At 41.1% G+C, this 19,719-nt stretch overlaps 1 protein-coding gene across 1 annotated transcript; it reads left to right on the top strand.

Annotated features, from left to right (window-relative positions):
• The first annotated feature begins 10,360 nt into the window (after positions 1–10,360).
• On the top strand, positions 10,361–11,244 carry LOC146628601 (GTPase IMAP family member 9-like). Its single transcript, XM_085357937.1, has 2 exons — positions 10,361–10,388; positions 10,508–11,244. Exons 1-2 carry the CDS (start codon positions 10,361–10,363, stop codon positions 11,242–11,244), a joined length of 765 nt encoding a protein of 254 aa, XP_085214063.1.
• The last annotated feature ends 8,475 nt before the right edge of the window (positions 11,245–19,719 follow it).

Below are 19,719 nucleotides of genomic sequence, written 5' to 3'. Positions count from 1 at the left end.
TATCAGCTGCTATCAGGGCAGAAAATGTTCACACCTATGCGTCCAAACTGCAAATGAATCTCGCATGAGCGAAGCCGCTGCTCCCGCACTGACTGTAACGCAGTCAGTTCTTCTTTTACCTTTATGCTGTTTTGTGGATCACAAGGTTTAAAACTACTTATAAACACACACACAGTAACTCCACCAGAGTGCCAATCTTGGGTCACTTTTGCCAGTCCAGGCCCGGATAAAGGAGCAAGGTTGGAATTGTGACATTAAAAAACAATAATTGCTAAAAGAAATTGAATTTCCCTCGGGATGAATAAAGTATTCTGATTCTGATTTGTAGTTCTAAATAAATTCTAAATTCATTTAAGACGTTTTTTACTCAGTCTATGTCTCTTCCACGATGCTATTTCTCTCTCCAACAGCGTAGGTTACAATTAGATTAGCATGACCAATTATGCAAATTAGGTGATGACGTCATTTAGCGACTTCTAGCGACTTTTAGGACAGCCAATAGCGATTTTCCTTACTGAGGAGCTGGCAACACTGATTTGAGTTGTTTGCCATGCTTGGTAAGTCATTTTTTCAAAGATTGTTTCAATTATTATTATTATCTTTTACTTCTGTGGCTCTTTGGAGTTGAGACAAAGCTGTGTGAAAGGCATTAGCCATGTTGCTCGGTGATAGCATAATATTATGTTTTAGCTAGCTGAAAGGTATTGTTTGTGGGCAAATACGACAGCCTTGAAAAAAAGCTTGCATGTGAATTTTCAGTCAAACCTTTGGTCAAATACACCTAAAACATTTAGTTCAGTATTACCTGTTGCCTGTGTCTTTGTCTTTTGGGAAAATACTTTACACAAATAATGGCTCAAAGAGGATTCCTTTTTTTTTTTTTTTTTTTTTTTTTTTACTGTGCAGCAATTGTTTACTGGATTATTTGTGCCATTAATTAGTGTCAACTAATTTTTATTCAATCTCCACATAGGATATGCTTGTGAAGATGGAATATGGGGGAGAGCAGAAGTGCGTTGAAGTTCCACAAAGTGATGAATGAAGGACATGCATATTGTATTGAAGAAATAAGTGATGTTATTTGCATTTACCAGCTCACCTATGTAATTCAAATTCAAATTCAAATTTTTATTTGTCACGTACACAGTCATACACAGTACGATATGTAGTGAAATGCTTGGACAACTGCTCGTGACCTAAAGAAAACAAAAAAGGAAAAGGCTATGAATAAGATAGGAAATAAATATGAAAAATTAAAAAGGGTAAATTTAACTAGGAAGGAATAAAATATAAATTAAGGTTAAAAATGAAATAACTGTACAACACAAATTAGAATGAAGGGTAAATTTAACTGGGAAGAATAAGATAAAATATATAAATTAAAGTTGAAAATAAAATAACTGTACAACAAAATACACAATATAGAACTATATAAGAATGTATGAAGAAATCTAAATATAAATAAATATATACACAATAACAGCAACTGTACAAGTATTAACCGGAAATGAAGAATATAGTGACCAGTGTTGTGCAAAACCAAAGTCCAGAAAGTCCAGTGTGTGTGTAAGAACTGTATGTGTGGGTCAGTACTGTGTGGTGGTGTGATTGAGAGACCGTATCGCCTGCGGGAAGAAGCTCCTCCTCAGTCTCTCTGTGTTGGTCTTCAGGGAGCGGAATCGCTTTCCTGACCTCAACAGAGAGAACAGTCTGTTGTTGGGATGGCTGAGGTCCTTCACGATCTTCCTGGCCTTGGTCCAGCACCGCCTGCTGTAGATTGAGTGCAGGTCAGGGAGCTCGGAGCGGATGGTGCGCTCAGCTGACCGCACAACCCTCTGTAGAGCTCGTCTGTCCTGCATGGTGCTGTTCCCGAACCAGGTTAAGATGTTTCCCGCCAGGATGCTCTCTATGGTGCACGAGTAAAAGTTCCTGAGCACCTTGGAGGGCAGTTGGAAGTCTCTCAAGCGTCTGAGGTGGTAGAGACGCTGTCGGGCCTTTTTCACCACGGTGTTGATGTGACAGGACCATGACAGGTCCTGCGTGATGTGAACTCCGAGGTATTTGAAGCTGTCCACTCTCTCCACTGGGCACTCGTTGATGACGGGGGTCTGGTAGTTCCTCTCCTGCTTAGTGCTGAAGTCCACTATCAGCTCCTTTGTCTTACTGACGTTTAGAAGGAGGTTGTTCCTCTGGCACCAGTTCTCCAGATTCCTAATCTCCTTCAGGTAGGCCGTCTCGTTGTTATCAGAGATCAGGCCCACCACGACGGTGTCGTCAGCAAACTTGATGATGGTGGTGGAGCTGGTAGTGGCCACACAGTCATATGTGTACAAAGAGTACAGCAGGGGGCTCAGAACACACCCCTGGGGGGCTCCAGTGCTGAGAGTGGTGGAGGCTGAGACATGTCCGCCCATCCTTACTGCCTGTGGTCTGCCAGTTAGGAAGTTGGAGATCCACTGACACATAGATGAGCTGAGTCCCAGATGCTCCAGCTTGGTGGTGAGTGTGGAGGGAATTATGGTGTTAAATGCAGAGCTGTAGTCTATGAAGAGCATTTTAACATAATTCCCCCTTCTAGTGTCCAAGTGAGTGAGTGATGTGTGGAGGAGATGAGAGATGGCATCGTCTGTGGAACGATTTGGACGGTAAGCAAACTGTAGTGGGTCCAGTGTGTCTGGTAGTGAAGAAATGATGAAGTCTCTGACCAGGCGTTCAAAGCACTTCATCACTACTGAGGTGAGGGCTACAGGGCGATAGTCATTGAGAGAAGCAGGGTGGGGTTTCTTCGGGACAGGAACAATGATGGACTCTTTGAAGCATGTGGGGATCACCAACTGAGATAAAGAGATGTTGAATATCTCAGTGAACACAGGAGCTAGCTGGTATGCGCAGTCTCTGAGGATACGACCTGGGATGCCGTCTGGTCCTGCTGCTTTCCTGGTGTTCACTCTCTTGAAGGCTCTCCTTACTTCATGCTCGGAGATGACGAGCACGTTTCCGGTGCTGGCAGTATCTTCCTGTCTGCAGCCGTTAGCGCCGCTAACACTAGCATTGTTGGAGACCTTAGCTGCAGCCTCGAAGCGAGCATAGAAAGTGTTCAGCTCGTCTGCCAGAGTCACGGCCGCGTTCGTCATACCGGTTGTTGGTGCTTTATAGTCCGTTATTGTCCTTAGTCCCCGCCACAGGCTCCTAGAGTCACTCTGTTGGAGTTGTGACTCTAGTTTCCTCCCGTAGCGCTGCTTCGCCTCTTTCACCGCCCTCCGCACGTTATATGACGCGGCTTTGTACGGGTCCATGTCCCCCGTCATGAGTCCCGTGTTGTAGGCAGCGGTGCGGGATCTCAGAGCGTCGCGGATGGTTTTATCCACCCACGGCTTCTGGTTGGGAAACGTTATGATAGTCTTTGTCTCCACGGTATCATCCGCTAGTTTCCCGATGAATCCCACAACCGCTTCCGTAAACACGTTGACGTCATCGTCGGAGCTGTTTCTGAACATGCCCCAGTCTGCGTCATCGAGTGCGTCCTGTAACGCGGCCACCGATTGATCCGTCCAGCGCGCGACCTTCCTCTGAACCGGAACTTCCTGTTTCAGCCTTTGTTTGTATTTTGGCATGAGGAAGATGGCGGCGTGATCAGATTTGCCAAACGGGGGGCGGGATTGTGCCTTGTAGCCGTCCTTGACCGTAGTGTAGCAGTGGTCCAGTGTCCTTTCACCCCTGGTGGGGCAGGTGATGTGTTGATAAAAGTTCGGCGCTGCGCGTTTGAGGTTGGCGCTATTAAAGTCCCCCGTCACAATAAGCGCAGCGTCACGGTGTTGTGTCTGGTGCTGTGTGAGTGCCTCATGCAGCTCGCATAAGGCGGTGACCGTGTCCGCTTGTGGTGGAATATAAACGGCACTTACAATGACCGATGTAAATTCCCGAGGTAGATAAAAAGGACGACACATGATGGACAGTAGTTCCAGATTTGGTGTGCAGGAGCGTGTGAGAGGAACAACGTTCGCACTGTTGCACCAGTTGTTGTTCACCATTAAACACACGCCGCCTCCCCTTGACTTCCCCGAGTCCCGTGTCCTGTCCATGTGGTGAACCGAGAAGAACTCGGCCGGCTGGATGGCGTGGTCCGGCACCGCTGGGTTCAGCCATGTCTCGGTGAAGCAGAGGAGATTGCAGTCCCGAATGTCTCTCTGGAACTTTACCCTGGCCCTGAGGTTGTCAAGCTTGTTCTCCAGTGACTGGACGTTGGCGAGCAGGATGCTAGGCAGAGGTGTGCGGTGTGCACGAGCTCTCAGCCTGTTCCTGACGCCGGCTTGCTTCCCTCTAGGCCGCCGCCGCTTCCCTTTGTTCTCCCTCGAGATCTCACTCGGCCAGCTCGGATCCGGAGTTAAAAACTTCGAATTGTGAGTACATTGTATACCAATAGAAACAAGAGTGTCACTGTCATACCTAATGTACCCAATGGTGATGATTTTGCCGATTTAGAAACGCTGAAAACTAACTTAAAAAGCAAAGACAAAGAAAAAGTGGTCGGAGCAGTCGTGACGGCAGCCGACCTCACCGGCGCCATCTTATATTCCATGTCAGACCTTTTGATAAACAAAATTCTAATGAAAGTGAGAACATGTATACTGTTACATCTTTCAGAAAATGTTTTGAAATTGTGGTGCACAGTTCAGAATAAATGTTTTTCAAAAACCATTGCATCTTTTTAGTAAATGTTTATTTCCAACATAAATTTCTAGAAGTTCAGAACAGTAAAATTCCTGCTTTTTAGAATGAATTAGAAGATAACTCTTACGTAGTTAAACTAAAATACTCTTTGAGAGTTAATATATAAACTCTTAACACCAAGTGTTAAATTATCAACTCCAGACAGATTTGGTGTTTAACACTAAATCAGAGTTAACGTACCAACTCTCCAAAAAGAGTTAAACACTCTCTGGTGTGGACCCATATATACACTTTAATAGTGTTGAAATCAAATCCGACAGTGTTAATTTGGACATGCTGGATTTGCTGTGTACTGGTTTGGTACTGGTATCGGATAAAACCTAAATGATACCCAACCCTGCTATCTTCAGGTGCTAGCAGTGTCCAAGCGTTATCTTTTTTTTTTTATAAAGGAAACAACTGTTTTGTCCAAAGTATGCACTAAAGACTTACGGTGTGTTCACACCGAACGCGATGGACGCGAATAAAACGCCCCAAACGCCCCTAATTTGACGCGTGCACATTCGCGTCTCAACGCGTGTCCAAGAAAAATCCATCGCGCGTCAAATGTGGGAGGAATGTGGGAGGGAGTTGGGCCAGACCGGTATCTTTGCAAGATGGCAGCTGTCGAGCTAGCGCTTGAAGACAGAGTCTCCCTTCTCTATGTACTGTGGAGAGCAGAGCAGTGGCGTAAAAGACGTCCTCGCCGTACCTGGGTCCATCAGGTCCTCCAGAGGCGTGAGCAGTTTGGTGAGTTTCACCACTTGCTCCAGGAGCTGCGCCTGGATGACGGCCGATTCCAGCGCTATCACCGTCGGCCAGTTTGAGGACCTGCTTTCCCTCGTCGGTCCCAGCATCGCCCGCCTAGACACCAACTACAGGCGCTCAATCCCACCTGCAGAGCGCCTGTCCGTCTGCCTGAGGTTAGTAAAAGTGTTTAATATGGTAGTCCTTTATTGATACCTGTGCTAATATGCTAAACCATCCAGTTATACACTGCTAACATGGATGTGCTATGCTAACAGTGAATGCTCTCGGTGTTTACTGAAAGCAAACTGTGGTACAAAGACGACTGTTTATAATATTTCTAGTGATACTCAGAAGCTCTCATCAAGTCCTGATTTAATTCGATTTATGCTGTTATCAGTGTTTGCAATGATAGCATGGCTGTGGTGTCACATCAATGTATGCGCTCGGTGTTTGCTGATATCAAACTGTAGCATTAGGACCACTGAGTTAACCTTTGTAGTGATACTCACTCCTTTTTATTTAGACCTGGTTTAATTCTGGGATAGTTGAATGTTTGTATATAATCCCTGCAGCTGTCAGACTCTATAGCAGGGGTCACCAGCCTTTATTAAAACAGAGTTAGATAAAACTGAACAGTTTGGTTCATCTTTAGTTACATGGTTCTATCTTGATAAGCTGTCTTATCACAGATTAATTTTTCAAAAATATTAATGATTTAAGCAAGGAAAGGGCTACATGTCAACACACAACTCTTTATTTCTATTAATGTCTTACTTCATTCCTACCTGATTGACATGTTTAGGAATTATGAGTGATTGGCTCACTGTAGTGGCAAAAGTTGCTACCAATCAAATTATGATATGTTAAAGTTAAAACAAAACACAACTGTTTTAGATATTATCTAATATACATTTTGTAATTATCCTTATAATTACAAAATGTTTTATGTAAGATTTAAGTTTTGTGATTTAAATCTGACATCACAAAAGTATTTTGGAATTTGAATAATGTATTTTGTAACTGCAGTACACATAATACTGATTTTGAACAATTTTGTCCAGGTTCCTTGTCACCAGGGACTCCTTCACGACCAAGCATTCAGTTACAGAGTCGGTGTGTCCACGGTGAGCCAGATCATCCCCCAGGTAGCGACGGCCATCTGGGACTGTCTAGTGGACAACTTCATGGCTGTGCCTTCACCTGGAGACTGGCGGTCCATCACAGAGGGATTCCAGGAGCGCTGGAACTTCCCTCTGTGCTGTGCAGCTCTGGATGGGAAGCACGTCCAGACAAAGGCACCCCATATATCATATAGGATACACACACATTGATATACACTAAATATTTATTTAATTTCTTTTTTTGTGGTGCCCAAATATATGCACCTGCTTGATTTTGTTTAAACAATTATTGCACACTTTCTGTAAATCCAGTAAACTTCTTTTCACTTCTCAAATATCACTGTGTGTGTCTCCTGTATGATATTTAACTGACATTTTTTGTTGTAACAACCAACGATTTATACAGGAAAATAATGTCTATTAACAAGGTTGCCCAAACTTTTGCATCCCACTGTATTAGTATATTTTGTCATTAGTATAATATGAAATAAATTCTACATGTGTCAAGTCGTGTGCCAACATTTGCTGTGTAGTAGAACTGAGACATTAGTCTTTATAAAAATTTATTTTAAGTAATATTAAAATTCTCACACAGAAATACATTAAACATAAATATATAAAATATAAGAATTTACAGAGAGACAGGAATAAAAAGGACCAGCTGCTCTCCAGAGCAGGAACCAGGCTGAGGAGGAAATACTCCATTGGAGACTGGTGTGGACTCTTCAGGGACTCCAGGATGGCCAGCTCCACCACCGATGGACCGTCCTGGGACCCGTCCCTCATCTGCCTCGGAGCCGTCCTCCCCTGTGGGCCTGTAAAACAGCACAAAACACAAAGAAATGAGAAGACTGCTACTAGATTTTAATTTCAACATTGAAAAAAACAAAAACAGGATATAATCAGATTGGTTGTAGATATTTAGTAAAGGTGATCACAGGCAATCCCACCAACTAAAAAGGTATCAGTGCTTGCTGTACATATCTGTGGGTGCAGCAGCAGGAGCTCAGGGACTGGGGATGCTCTGCTGCAGAATCAGTTGGTTCTATCAATACAGTATTAAATGTTAACAGGTTGAATATAATAATCATAGAGTAGACAGTGATCTCTCATTTATTGCAGCAGGGGTTCTCAGAATAACTAGCTCCTGGTCACGCACTTTATACACTTTTTTCCCCACACACATGAACATTGGTCACAGTTCTCACAGTTGATTCTCAAAGTGCAAACCTTTGTAGATTGCAAAACGTAAAAGTATTATTATGCCGCGGTTTGTCTTCATCTGCCTGCCACTTTCGTGCGCCTTTTTCCCTCGCGGTGCAGGTGTCTATTTCCGAATGAGGGTCACAGTTATGGGTGTCTTTGTGCTGTTTTTTTCTATTGGACGTGATGGTTGTCAAAACCAAACGTGATAAATTTGGCAAGCGCAGGAGACACGACACGGAGGAGATTTGTCAATCAGGCTGCAGAATGCAATGCTGTACTGTGCAATAAAAAAATCAGCGAAAAAGCGAAGCAGTGACGGATGTGCGGAACCACTGTGTGCTGTTTATTAATAAACCAAAAAATATATTCCTATATGACAACATGCATAAAAGCAGAACGGTATTTGTACGTCAGTGGGAAAATAGCGGTGGCTTGCTAGCTTTTGTGCGGCTTCCCCGGGTCAGTGAAAACTTTCAAAAGAGAGATGAATGAACTTACCAGGTTGCCCGATCTCTTCACATATCTTCCTCCAAGCTCGGTCCTTTTTATTCCTGTCTCGGTACAGAAAGCAGCTGGTGTCGTACGGCTCCGGGTTGTTTGCTACGGCATTGATTAGCCTTCCCTCCATTGAAGTATGAAGGAATTTGGCTGGATCTGCCCCTTTGACCTAGGTAACAGCCACGTCACCAGGCTCCTGATTGGTTTGACGCTGGAGTTCAGTTTTTTCCAACTCGAGCGGTAGACGCGAAACGCGCGTATGCACAAAATGCTACACAAAAACTCACGCGCGTGGTTTTATTCGCGAGTCAAACGCGCCAGACGCGCTACACTGACACGCGTTTCACGCGTTTTGGCGTTTTCGCGACGCAAATCTGCTTCCGAATTTTCGCGGGACCCGCAATCGCGTGTCATCGCGCCTTTCCATTGACTTTACATGTAAACCTGACGCTCTATTCGCGTCCATCGCGTTCGGTGTGAACACATTCCTGTACCAGGTGTCATAGTGTAGCTTGTGTTGCTTTACCTTGTAAGTCAGTCTTTGTATATGTGTGTGGCAACACAACATTGTGTTGTAACTACAGAGAAATTTCACTGTCCATACCTGAAAAATACTCTCTGAATCACTGTGCAGTATTGTGACAAAATCTTTACTGCTCCAAGAAAACAAAATTCTTTAAGATTATACATTTCTACAGGCCAATTCAATAGCAGTGAGATTGACATTTCAAGGCAGAAACTGGCATGAAATGAGCATAAAGCATTACCTTCATACTGTTAGGATGCCTGGGTCGTTGACCCAGAGTTTTGAGTTTATTATATTATTTATCATTTCTAGTCTTTGGTTTCTTTGTTAGAGTTATGTCTTATGGTTATGTCTCTGTGTTCTCTAGTTGCTCTGTCTCCCCTGTTAGCTGTATCTCCTTGTCAAGTCTGTGTCTCTGTGTTATGTTTCCTGTTTTAATTTGAAAGTCAGTGTCTTATACAATACAATACAATTTTATTTATATAGCACATTTAAAAACCACAGGTATGCCAAAGTGCTTCACAGAACGAGTTAGAGCAATAATAAATACAAATACAAAATACAAATAAAATATACTAGCAGGCGGGTGACATAACTAACCAATAATACACCAGGTATAGTAGGCACAACCCGAAAGGCTGAAGGTTAAAACATTATAAATATTAATAAAGCGAAAAAGATAACTTACAGTACACCAAAAATGCGGGCTCTAGGAGGCAGGGAAAGCAAGGCTAAGCAAATAAGTTTTTAATCGAGATTTAAAATATTGAATTGAATCAGACGCCCGAATAGCTCATGTTAATGTGTCTGGTTTTGCTTCCTCATTAGGCCTGATTTGCCCCAGCTGTGTTTCCCTCCTGTTACCCATTCCCTGATTGCTCCCTCTGTGTATTTAAGCCCTGTGTTTCTCTGTGTCCATGTCGTGATCTACCCTTAACCACCGTTTACCAAGCTGTAATGCCTGCCTGTGTTTATTGTTTGTATTTTGGAAGTTTGTTACTTTGAGTTCAGCATTAAAGCTGTTTTTCTTTTGAGTTATAGTTATAGGTTATAGTTACAGATTCACCGAAAACAAACACTGCTCGTCTAAAATAATTATAAATGAATAAATTAAAAAGTATACAGATGATATATTGCAAAATATGGAGTCCTGATCACAAAGTCGAGAAAATTGTTCATATTATTAATTTCAGATTTTCTTAGAAATTTTAAGAAGAGTTTCAGTTGTTCATGTTGAATATATTAAACAATCTGCTGTCTTTACAGATATATTGAAGCTGTAGAAGATTTATACATTTTGATCGAATAAAGTATGACAGAGTTACTTACCCTGAGTCTTTGAAAAATTCATCTTGTCAGCTGCTTAATAATGAACAGTGTGTGCAGATTTTACCAGAATCTGAATCAGCTTTGAAATGTGTCAGATGCACTCCTGGTATTATAGCCTGAGAGATTAGCTCCACCCAGTGGGTGGAGTGCAGGAGCTGCTTTAGATTAAAACAGTGGAGAGCTGGGTTTCTGTTCATTAGCTAACAAGATAAGAATAAAGATGGGCAACGGTGCTGCAATCCCTGATGGTAAAGTTATCTCATGTTTATACTTATTCTTAATACTGCAGTAAGTGTGTATTAGGTGGAACTTGTTTCAGAGTAAAAGAGTAAAAAGTAAAAACAACAGTTTTTTTTTCTTTCTGCAGGTCCTCCAAGGAGGATTGTGATGATCGGTAAAACTGGTGTTGGGAAGAGTGCTGTTGGCAACACCATCCTGGGCAAAACGTATTTTAAATCTAATGTGAGCTCACAGTCAGTGACGCAAACCTGTGAGTTTGAAAATGTTCCAAACTGTTTGAGAAAGATCACTGTGGTCGACACACCCGGTCTTCTGGATACGTCTAAAACTGCAGACATCATGAAGAAGGAAATCGCAAAATGTATTCAGATTACTACTCCAGGCCCTCATGTCTTCCTGCTGGTCATACAGATTGGTAGGTTTACCAAAGAAGAGCAGAACTGTGTGGATGCCCTGGAAAAACTGTTTGGACCAAAGGCCTCAAACTACATGATTGTCATGTTTACTCATGGTGACAAACTGACAACACAGGGCATAACAATAGAAAATTACCTGAAAGAGGGCCATAAGAAGGTTAAACAGTTGCTGAACAGATGTGGTAACAGGTATCATGTGTTTGACAACAGTAACATCAAGAACAGAGCTCAAGTTGTCAATCTGATCAAAAAAATTGATGAGATGGTGGCATCAAATAAAGAAACTTACTACACTGATGAAATGTTTGAGGAGGCAGCAAGAATTCTGGAGCTGAACAAGAAAAAAGAAACAGAACAACAGCTGACTAACAATGTACCCTTCATGTCTAATGTCAGGGAAAAAGTTCTTTTGTTTCAGAAGATCTTGGCAAGTGATGAAGCTGAGTAGGGCCACATTGATTAAATCTCAGACTCAAACATGGGACATTACTCTAATTAGTCCTCAGTTCATTTTTTAATTACACTGGCTCAATTGGTTGTCATTTGAAGAAAAATTAAATGTTAAGTTATAAAATCCTTTCTGACATGAATGGTTTAGAATTGTATTCAACTGGAAGATTTCCATGTTAATATTTTCCAACTTGTACAGACAGCTCTTTACATTAGTTGTTTATGTTTATACACTATTCATTCATCATTTTCATCAATAAATGAGAAATTTCTTGGCCACTATTGTTTTTTTTGTTTTTTTTATATATTGAAGATCAATCTTTCATTTAATAAGATGCTTTATACAGGAAACGTTTGATTTTCTTAATCTTATTCTTCAATAACTCTTGAGTTGTTTGAATTAAAACAACAAAATCTTGTTCTTGACCTGTGTAGTATGTTTACACTATTGGAAATAAAAATAACTTGAACTCCAGTTTTGAAAACACAACTTTATTTATGTTATTTTTTTTGCTCTGACTTGTATTATGAGTATGAGTCTGTGGTCTGGGAGAGAGTCCTGTAACTCACTCTCTGCAAAATACAGGATATAATGTTGGGCAATTACTTATATAGTTCTTCAAAAAAGTAAATGAGTTTTGCAAACAACAAAGGTTTTTTTTTTTGCAGCTTTTTACCTAAAAATGCAGCCAAGGCGTTTTTTAAAAATAAACATTTCAAACTATTTACAGAACAATCAGCTGTTCTGCATCAAAACACTTTTTCCGTCAGTTGTTGCCTCTATCCTGCGCACATCTCCAATGGTTGTACACGTTGTCATTAACGTGGCTTCACTCCACATCAGCCACTCCGCTTTGCTAGCGGTGTCGGCACATAAGGACGCTGTCATAGCCTGTCAATGACGTTGATTAGCTGCCTATATATCAATATAAATCGCATCATTTGCTGGACTATGGAATAAGGTGGCCTCGTTCCGGAGCAGCCAGTCACTCACTGACTAACACTACAAAACAGAATTGTTAAAGTATTCATTTTAATTTCAATTCAGGGTAAATTTTTTTTTTTGTGTGCAACACAGATTTTCTGTGCACAGAGACCGTGCCAGCAGTGTGCAATTGCGCACGCGTGCAGCTTAGAGGGAACATTGGTTCTGAGTTAAGCAGAGTTAAGCCAGGTTCCTGAGACAATAGCCAACTGTGGTCACAAGGTGGCAGTAATTTAAACAATGGTGCAAAGAGGAAATGAGAGAAACTTACAAGACAGGATGGTATCTTGGTGTCTATTTTTACATTTCACTCAACCAGCTCTGCTTGATTTGCTTGCCCTAACAGACCACTATTGGTATATAAGTACAACCAACTAATGGATAACAATTTAATAAGACAGCCTGGTGAGTAGTGATGTGTCGGTCGCGAACGAAATGGCTCTTAGAGCCGGATCTTTGACGTGAACGATGCGAGCCGGCTCCTTATTGCGAGCCGTGTTTTTTTTTTTTTTCCCCTCTTTCTCTCACCCTCTCTCTCGCACTTTTTTCCCCGCTTCACTCTGCATGTGAGCCTTGTGCTTTGCGCTGGGAAGAGGGGCAGTAGTTACACTTGCAGTAGAACAGGAACTGTCATGCCTGTGTGTAGGCAGGCAGGAAGAGAGGACCCAAAATGCAGGACTCAAGGAGGCGGAATAAACTCAAAATACACAGCTTTATTGCTGGGATGAAGCAGAACAGAAAAACACTAACTAAACTGGGAGTATCGAATAACTAGACAGGTTGGCAGGCTGGCAAACAGTACACACCAAGGGAGTGAGGGTAGAAGCCGTTAACGACACGACAGAGAACAAAGGAAACAAAGGGCTTATATACACACGGCAGTAATCAAGGGATGAGAGACAGGGGGGGAACACACCTGGGAGAAATCACTGCTGACGAGACAGGGGAAACGTAAATTGAGCACACTCACATAAGACACAGACCTTCACAATAAAACAGGAAACAAGAAACCACTAAATAAAGACGCAGACTGAGAGCCAGACCGAATATATAGAATACATAGAACTCAAACAATAATAATCATCATCATCAACAAAACACCAGAGAAATAAAACGTTCATTCAAAAATAGACCAGGGCCCTGTTTCAGGAAGCCGGTTTAGTGGAAAAACTGAGTAAGTATACCCTGAGTTAACGAAAACTCTGGGTTTTCGGTTTCACAAAGCGAGTTCAGCTGCAGCCTGAGTGAGTCACTATGACGACACACTCCGTGAAGCTAACCTGCCCCCTAGCAGGTTTACTACAACTAACCCTGACTGTCTCCGCCCCTTTGTCGGAAACCTGACAGTAGGAAGTGTCGGACATGGCGTGCCACTTCCTTGAAGAGCCAGTAGATCGTGAAGCCCAAATTCTCCGCAGAGCTCTCCGCCGGGAGAGAGTGATCAGAGCGCGTTTGGACATTTTATCATTTCCTGATGATTTTCTGTGCGAACGTTACCGTTTCTCAGCACAATCTATAATTTATTTGGATAACATCCTCAGGCCATATATTACGCATGTGACACATCGCGGACATGCTCTCAGTTCATTGCATATTATTTGTATTGCACTTCGGTTTCTTGCAAACGGGAGCTTTCTGTATAATATTGGTGACGCTGAGCACGTTTCCAAGGCTACCGTCTGTCGGGCAGTCAGGAATGTTACAGTTGCACTGAAACGTCTCCTGTACTCGTTTGTGTTCCCCGGTCACAGACCCACAAGATTTATCAAAGAGGGATGCCACAAAATTGCAGGTATCAGGATGACCAAAACTTAATGTATGATGTGGTGATACTTGGACTACTACTTAAATTGTACATTTATTTTCACGGTTCCCAGGCGTGATTGGCTGTACAGATGGCACTCACATTCCAATCATTGCTCCTTCAGTAAATGAAGGAGACTATGTGAACAGGAAGTCTTTCCACAGCATTAATGTACAGGTACATAGTTCCCTGTAGCATGTCAAACTAACAAATTATTTCATTATAGTAATGGATGCTAATTTGTGTTCTCTGCACTGTGAAGATCACATGTGATGCTGCCAACATTATCACAAATGTGGAAGCCAAGTGGCCAGGCTCTGTCCATGACTCACAAATATTCCGTGAATGTACACTGAGCACAAAATTTGGACATGGTGAGTTGAGAATACTTTAAAATATATAAAGACCAATTGCTTCAGGGACATTTGAACTGAAGTGTATCCTTCTGTCTTAGGAGAGTTCACTGGCTACTTGCTTGGTGATAGGGGGTATCCATGTTTACCCTATTTGCTTACCCCTTACTCTGACCCTGAACCGGGCCCACAGCAGCGATATAATCTGGCTAATTGCAGGACAAGAGCCAGAATTGAAATGACTATCGGAATGCTTAAGGCCCGGTTCCAGTGCCTGCAAAGACTCAGGGTCACCCCAGAAAGGGCATGTGACATTATTGTGGCATGTGTGATTCTTCACAACATTGCCACAATTAGAGGAGAACACTGTCCTTCTGAACCAAACATCAGCAGTGATCCAAACCATGAACATCCTGACCCTCCCACGGACATACAAGATGGAAGCGCAGTCAGAGACACCATATGTCACAATCATTTCCTTTGACCCATCACCTCAACATGTTGAAAGAAGAATAAACAGATTTTTTGTTCAACTGGCTTTATTGGTCGCCTGTATTTCCTGTACACAAAGTATTAAAAGATGTAAACCTCATAAAGTGTCTCTGTTGCTTCCTCCTCTGTAACAGCTGTCAATGTTTCTTCATTATTTTCCTGTAGTAAAGAAATAAACAACATTGCTGTTCTACTGTAAACTCATATAATCTGTGGAGTATTACTCACAACTGCATGTTGGTCTGGCTCAACAGGAGGCTGCACCAGATGCAGTACACCATCAACTGATAGAATATGAGGTTTATACAGGTCACTTATAACTTACAAGGGACCAAATGGCAATTAACAAACATACCAAGCACCTTACACTTCATTGTCATTATGCTCTCAAAGACAACCAAGACTGAGGGAAGGCAAAATCAGTAGGAAAATAACTTCACTACAAAATAATCCATTATGGTAAAGAGTTTATCAAATGAATGAGTAGCACTGCAAAGGTGACTGTGAAGAAAGGATGTATGCACATCATGTATTATTTTGAATTTACCCCTTATGTAGGCACTTGTGTCTTGCGGGGTTATTGCCTCAGAGGATGTCCCCGCAGAGATGCCTTCGGCCACAGGGCGCCCACTGTTTTGGCTGAGGGCCAACTGCTCAGCCTCTGTGAGTGGTGGTGGTGGAGGACCCCCACCTGTTTTTCGGGCCTCCGCTTTTTTTCTGTTGGCTATAACGGGCCACATTTGAGCATACAGAGTAAGCAAATATGTACTTGTAATGTGCTCAGATAATTTCAATAAGTGCTTACAGAAAGAAAATTAATGTAGCCTCTAACTGCAATTGATTTACATGGGACAAACAGACCAAGCACTATGGCTCATAATACAATTACACCTTACCTGTTTGGACTATATTTTTATATTTCATTTTTACTTGCTGCCAGGCACGTTTGGGGCCTGTTGGGTTGCACCTGCGCTCACATCACATCACAACATAAAATGTATAAAATAACAAATAAAATAACATATGATAAAATAACGTGTTAAATGGGTGGAAATCCCTCGATCAATGTTTATATTAACACTCACGCATTGACTCTGTCGGCTATGTTTTGCCATGCATGCTTTTGCAGCTGTGGCTGTGTTACTTTTTTCCGCGGAATTTGCATGTTATCGGCATATGCTGCCATCAGAATTTCGGCCTCAAGCGCTGTAAAATACATTGACCGCGCCTTCTTTCCCTCCGTCTCCATGGTGACTCGCTTAATCTGTGCTCCGCTTATCAGGGCTTTATGTATCCTCGTCCGCGCGCTTCACTTGGGGTTAAAGCAACTCCGCGTTGACTGAACTAATTGTTATCAGCCTTTCTGAAACCGAATATTCCGAGTTGGACAGTTCGGGGTTACTCAACCGTGAGTGTCGTTTTTCACTCTGAGTTTTCCAAACCGGCTTCCTGAAACAGGGCCCAGAACTCAGAATGCTGGGTCAATACTGACCCAGAACCGTGACAGGAACAGAGCGGGAGGGAAAGAGAAAGAGAGCCAGGGACAACAACGTCACATTAGAAAGGTATAGTAATCATCCACAACTATTTTCAGTTGCAGATGATAAAGGATTCAGAAAGTTTATTCATGCAGGCCTATATGACAGAGAATATGCATCTTCTTTTTGTTTTCATATTATAATTTATATTTAATTGTGTTGTGGTTTGCAGTGTTTTGTGTTATTTCACTTTAAATTTGTTTAAAAGGAAAAAGCAGAAAATTTAAATAGTTAAAAGTTGAACTGTGAATAGTTGGTTTTTGTATTATATGATTTATTTATTACATTTTATGTGGAGTGAAAAAGTATATTTACGGTGGCCCCTAGAGACAAAGCACGTACAAACTCCAAAACACGGAAAAAACTCCAAAACACGTACAAAAGACAACAGAAGTGCTCCAAAATGCTAGGGGCAGTGTTGAGCTTTTGTTACCTGGTGGCTACACAACTCAAGTACCAACGACCGGATTTGGTGTGTGGTAGTAACAGGTAAATGAACATTTTTTTAAAAAAATTATTTGAACATATATATGAGTGCTTGTGTATAAATACACAAACAATACACATATGCTTTCAATTGTGTAATTTAAGTGATCTAGGTAGCTCTGTTTTGAAGTTCAGTTAACGCTAGGAATGTGTTTTGGAGTTTGTACGTGTTTTGTCTTTAGGGGCCACCACATATATTTATATATAAACATATATAAATAAAACCACTTTGTTTTTACATTAGTAATTCCTTTTGTGCATAATTTTATATTATTGTTAATAATAAACAACCTGAAGAGCTCGTTGGGAGCTGAAAGAGCCGGCTCTTTTTATTGAACAGAGCCGAAACGGCTGGTTCTCTATAAAGAGCCGGAAATCCCATCACTACTGGTGAGCGACTGAGTGGAAAGAAGAAGATCAGTTGAGACATTTAAAACAAGAGTGAGACATGGAAAGAGCTGGTGAGTATGTAAAGGTCAGGATAATGCTTGGCAATGACTGAACCAGATCTCTGTCACATGACTTATTTTCAGTAAGTTTATTGTTTTAATGCTAAAGAATGTTTATGTCATCACTTAGGGAATCCATTGCTGATGAAATAAGTGAGCGTTTTATTTAAATGAAAGCATACAATCTACTACCATTGTATCATATCCACCACTACTATACAAAACTAAGTAAATAAAGCAAATAAACAATACCAAAAAAGTAAAAAAAGTAAAATTAATGACTGAATGTACTGCATCAAACTGATGAATGTGTTCAAATGTGAGTCTGCTTCAAAAATGAGGTTGTTTGTATCAACAATCATTGATACAAAAAATGTTAATCAGGCAGTAGTTGATTTGATTATTTTATCTGGCAGTAATGGAGGGGTTAGATTGTTTTTTTTTTTTTTTTTTTTTTTTGATGATGCTGCACATGAATTATAGTACAGAAGGTACAGATAGTGAAAGTAATGAAGAGGGAACAAATGTCAAAAAATCCAGGCAGCAGACAGTGACATATGCAGAGGCTTGTAAAATAGTTGAGCAAGAGAGTCAGATTGAAAAAGCCATCATTGGGAAAAAACAAGTAATTAAAAAGCTTATGGAAATGGTTGAAAGAAAAATCTCGGAAGAGAAGAAGAAGATGGCGACATTTATTGCAGAAGTAATAAATGCAACATCAGACGTGAGGTCCAAGACAGAGAGGATTCAGACTAGTATGAAGGCAGCATGTCATAGTGTAGATATGAAATATATCAGGTGGGAGGATAGAAGGGGTGAACTAAGCAGTCAGGCAAATCAAGAAGGATAATGTGGTCGTTAATTTTTACAACCATGTTAATCCTACAGTGGAATGTAAGAAGTCTTTTATTAAATGGTCAAGATATTAAACAGTTAAGCAGAAACATGGTTGAAGCCTTTTTTGGACTTTAAGAGTACATGGATATATTGCAGTTAGATATGATAGGAAATAGGAAAAAGGGGGATGGAGGTGGGTGTCTGATTAAGGAAGGTATTCCATATAAAATTATTGAAAGGGGAGGGGATTTGGAGTATGTAGGAATTGAGGTATGGATAGCAGGGAAGGTAATTATGGTTATTAATTTTTAAAATCCTTGTAAAAAATTTGACTTTAGTAAGCTGGAGGAAATAGATTTGAAAGGAAATATTATATGGTGCAGACACTTTAATCCACATCATTCGTTATGGGGTAGTGAAACAACAGACTACAATTGTAAAGTATTAGAGGAATTTCTGGAGGATAAAAATATTGTATGTTTGAATGATGGGAAGAAGACAAGAATGCCAATGCTGGTAAGCAGTTGGTACTAGGTTTACCATTTGTATCTAGTTTTTTGAATCCATTATGTGAGTGGCAAGTAAAAAATAAGTCATTTTAGTAGTGATCATTGTATTGTTGTCAGTAAAGTAAGAATTGAATACAAAAAAAGCACAGTCAAAAGTCAGAAGTACAATAAGATTAAAGAGAACATGTATAAGTACGAGAAGTGCGGAAGTGAGAGGCCCGTGAAATGGGGCGGTCTACCCTTTGAATTCGCGTCACCAGCTGTGCCTGCCCGTACCACCTCCCCCGATCGGCAACATGGACACAGACCACGTCCTTGCGTGTGCCATTTCCCTGCTAATGGAAGAGCCCCAACAACCCACCCGTCACAGACGAATGATCCTGTTGCGACTATGGGACACCCACGTGCAGGTACAGTGATAAATACATGGCGATGTTCCTCCCCCCTGAGATATATGACGTGTGTACCTGTGTACTACCGTAACACCCTGATATATGCGACTGTAGATGTGAGTCCCAAATAGGACTGTGTGTGCCCGCAGCCAGCACACATGTGCAGGTACACTGGTACAGTACATGCGAGTGAAATTCCTGTGTGCGAGCTTCACAAGCAACAGAGGTGTGCAAAAATACAATAGCATAAAACAAACAAAATATAAGAATGGCTAAATCTGAGAGTAATAAATATATGTACAATATAAGAGTGTATGCATTACTGGATGTGTATATAATATATATACATATACATATGTGTATGTATATATATATATATCATTTTAGGTGGGGGAACTTGCACAATTGGTGGCTGACTAAATACTTTTTTGCCCCACTGTATGTATGTATATATATATATATATATATATATATATATATATATATATATATATATATATATATATATATATATATATATATATATACATATATATATATATATATATATGGGTAAATGGCCTGTATTTATATAGCGCTTTACTAGTCCCTAAGGACCCCAAAGCGCTTTACATATCCAGTCATCCAC

Source organism: Diplotaxodon limnothrissa, linkage group LG7 (assembly GCF_057381915.1).
Source record: "Diplotaxodon limnothrissa isolate DT_005_m linkage group LG7, D_limnothrissa_male_GT1.1, whole genome shotgun sequence".
Lineage (NCBI taxonomy): Eukaryota > Metazoa > Chordata > Actinopteri > Cichliformes > Cichlidae > Diplotaxodon > Diplotaxodon limnothrissa.
The sequence above is the reverse complement of the archived record's forward strand: the minus strand, read 5'-3'. Positions and strand labels throughout refer to the sequence as shown.

What these genes read in the sequence shown, in the direction of transcription:
- LOC146628601 (XM_085357937.1), top strand. Translation starts at nt 10,361, where the DNA reads ATGGGCAACGGTGCTGCAATCCCTGATG. An exon ending in CGGTGCTGCAATCCCTGATG is followed by an intron (nt 10,389 to 10,507) that starts GTAAAGTTATCT and finishes TTCTTTCTGCAG; the next exon opens with GTCCTCCAAGGAGGATTGTG.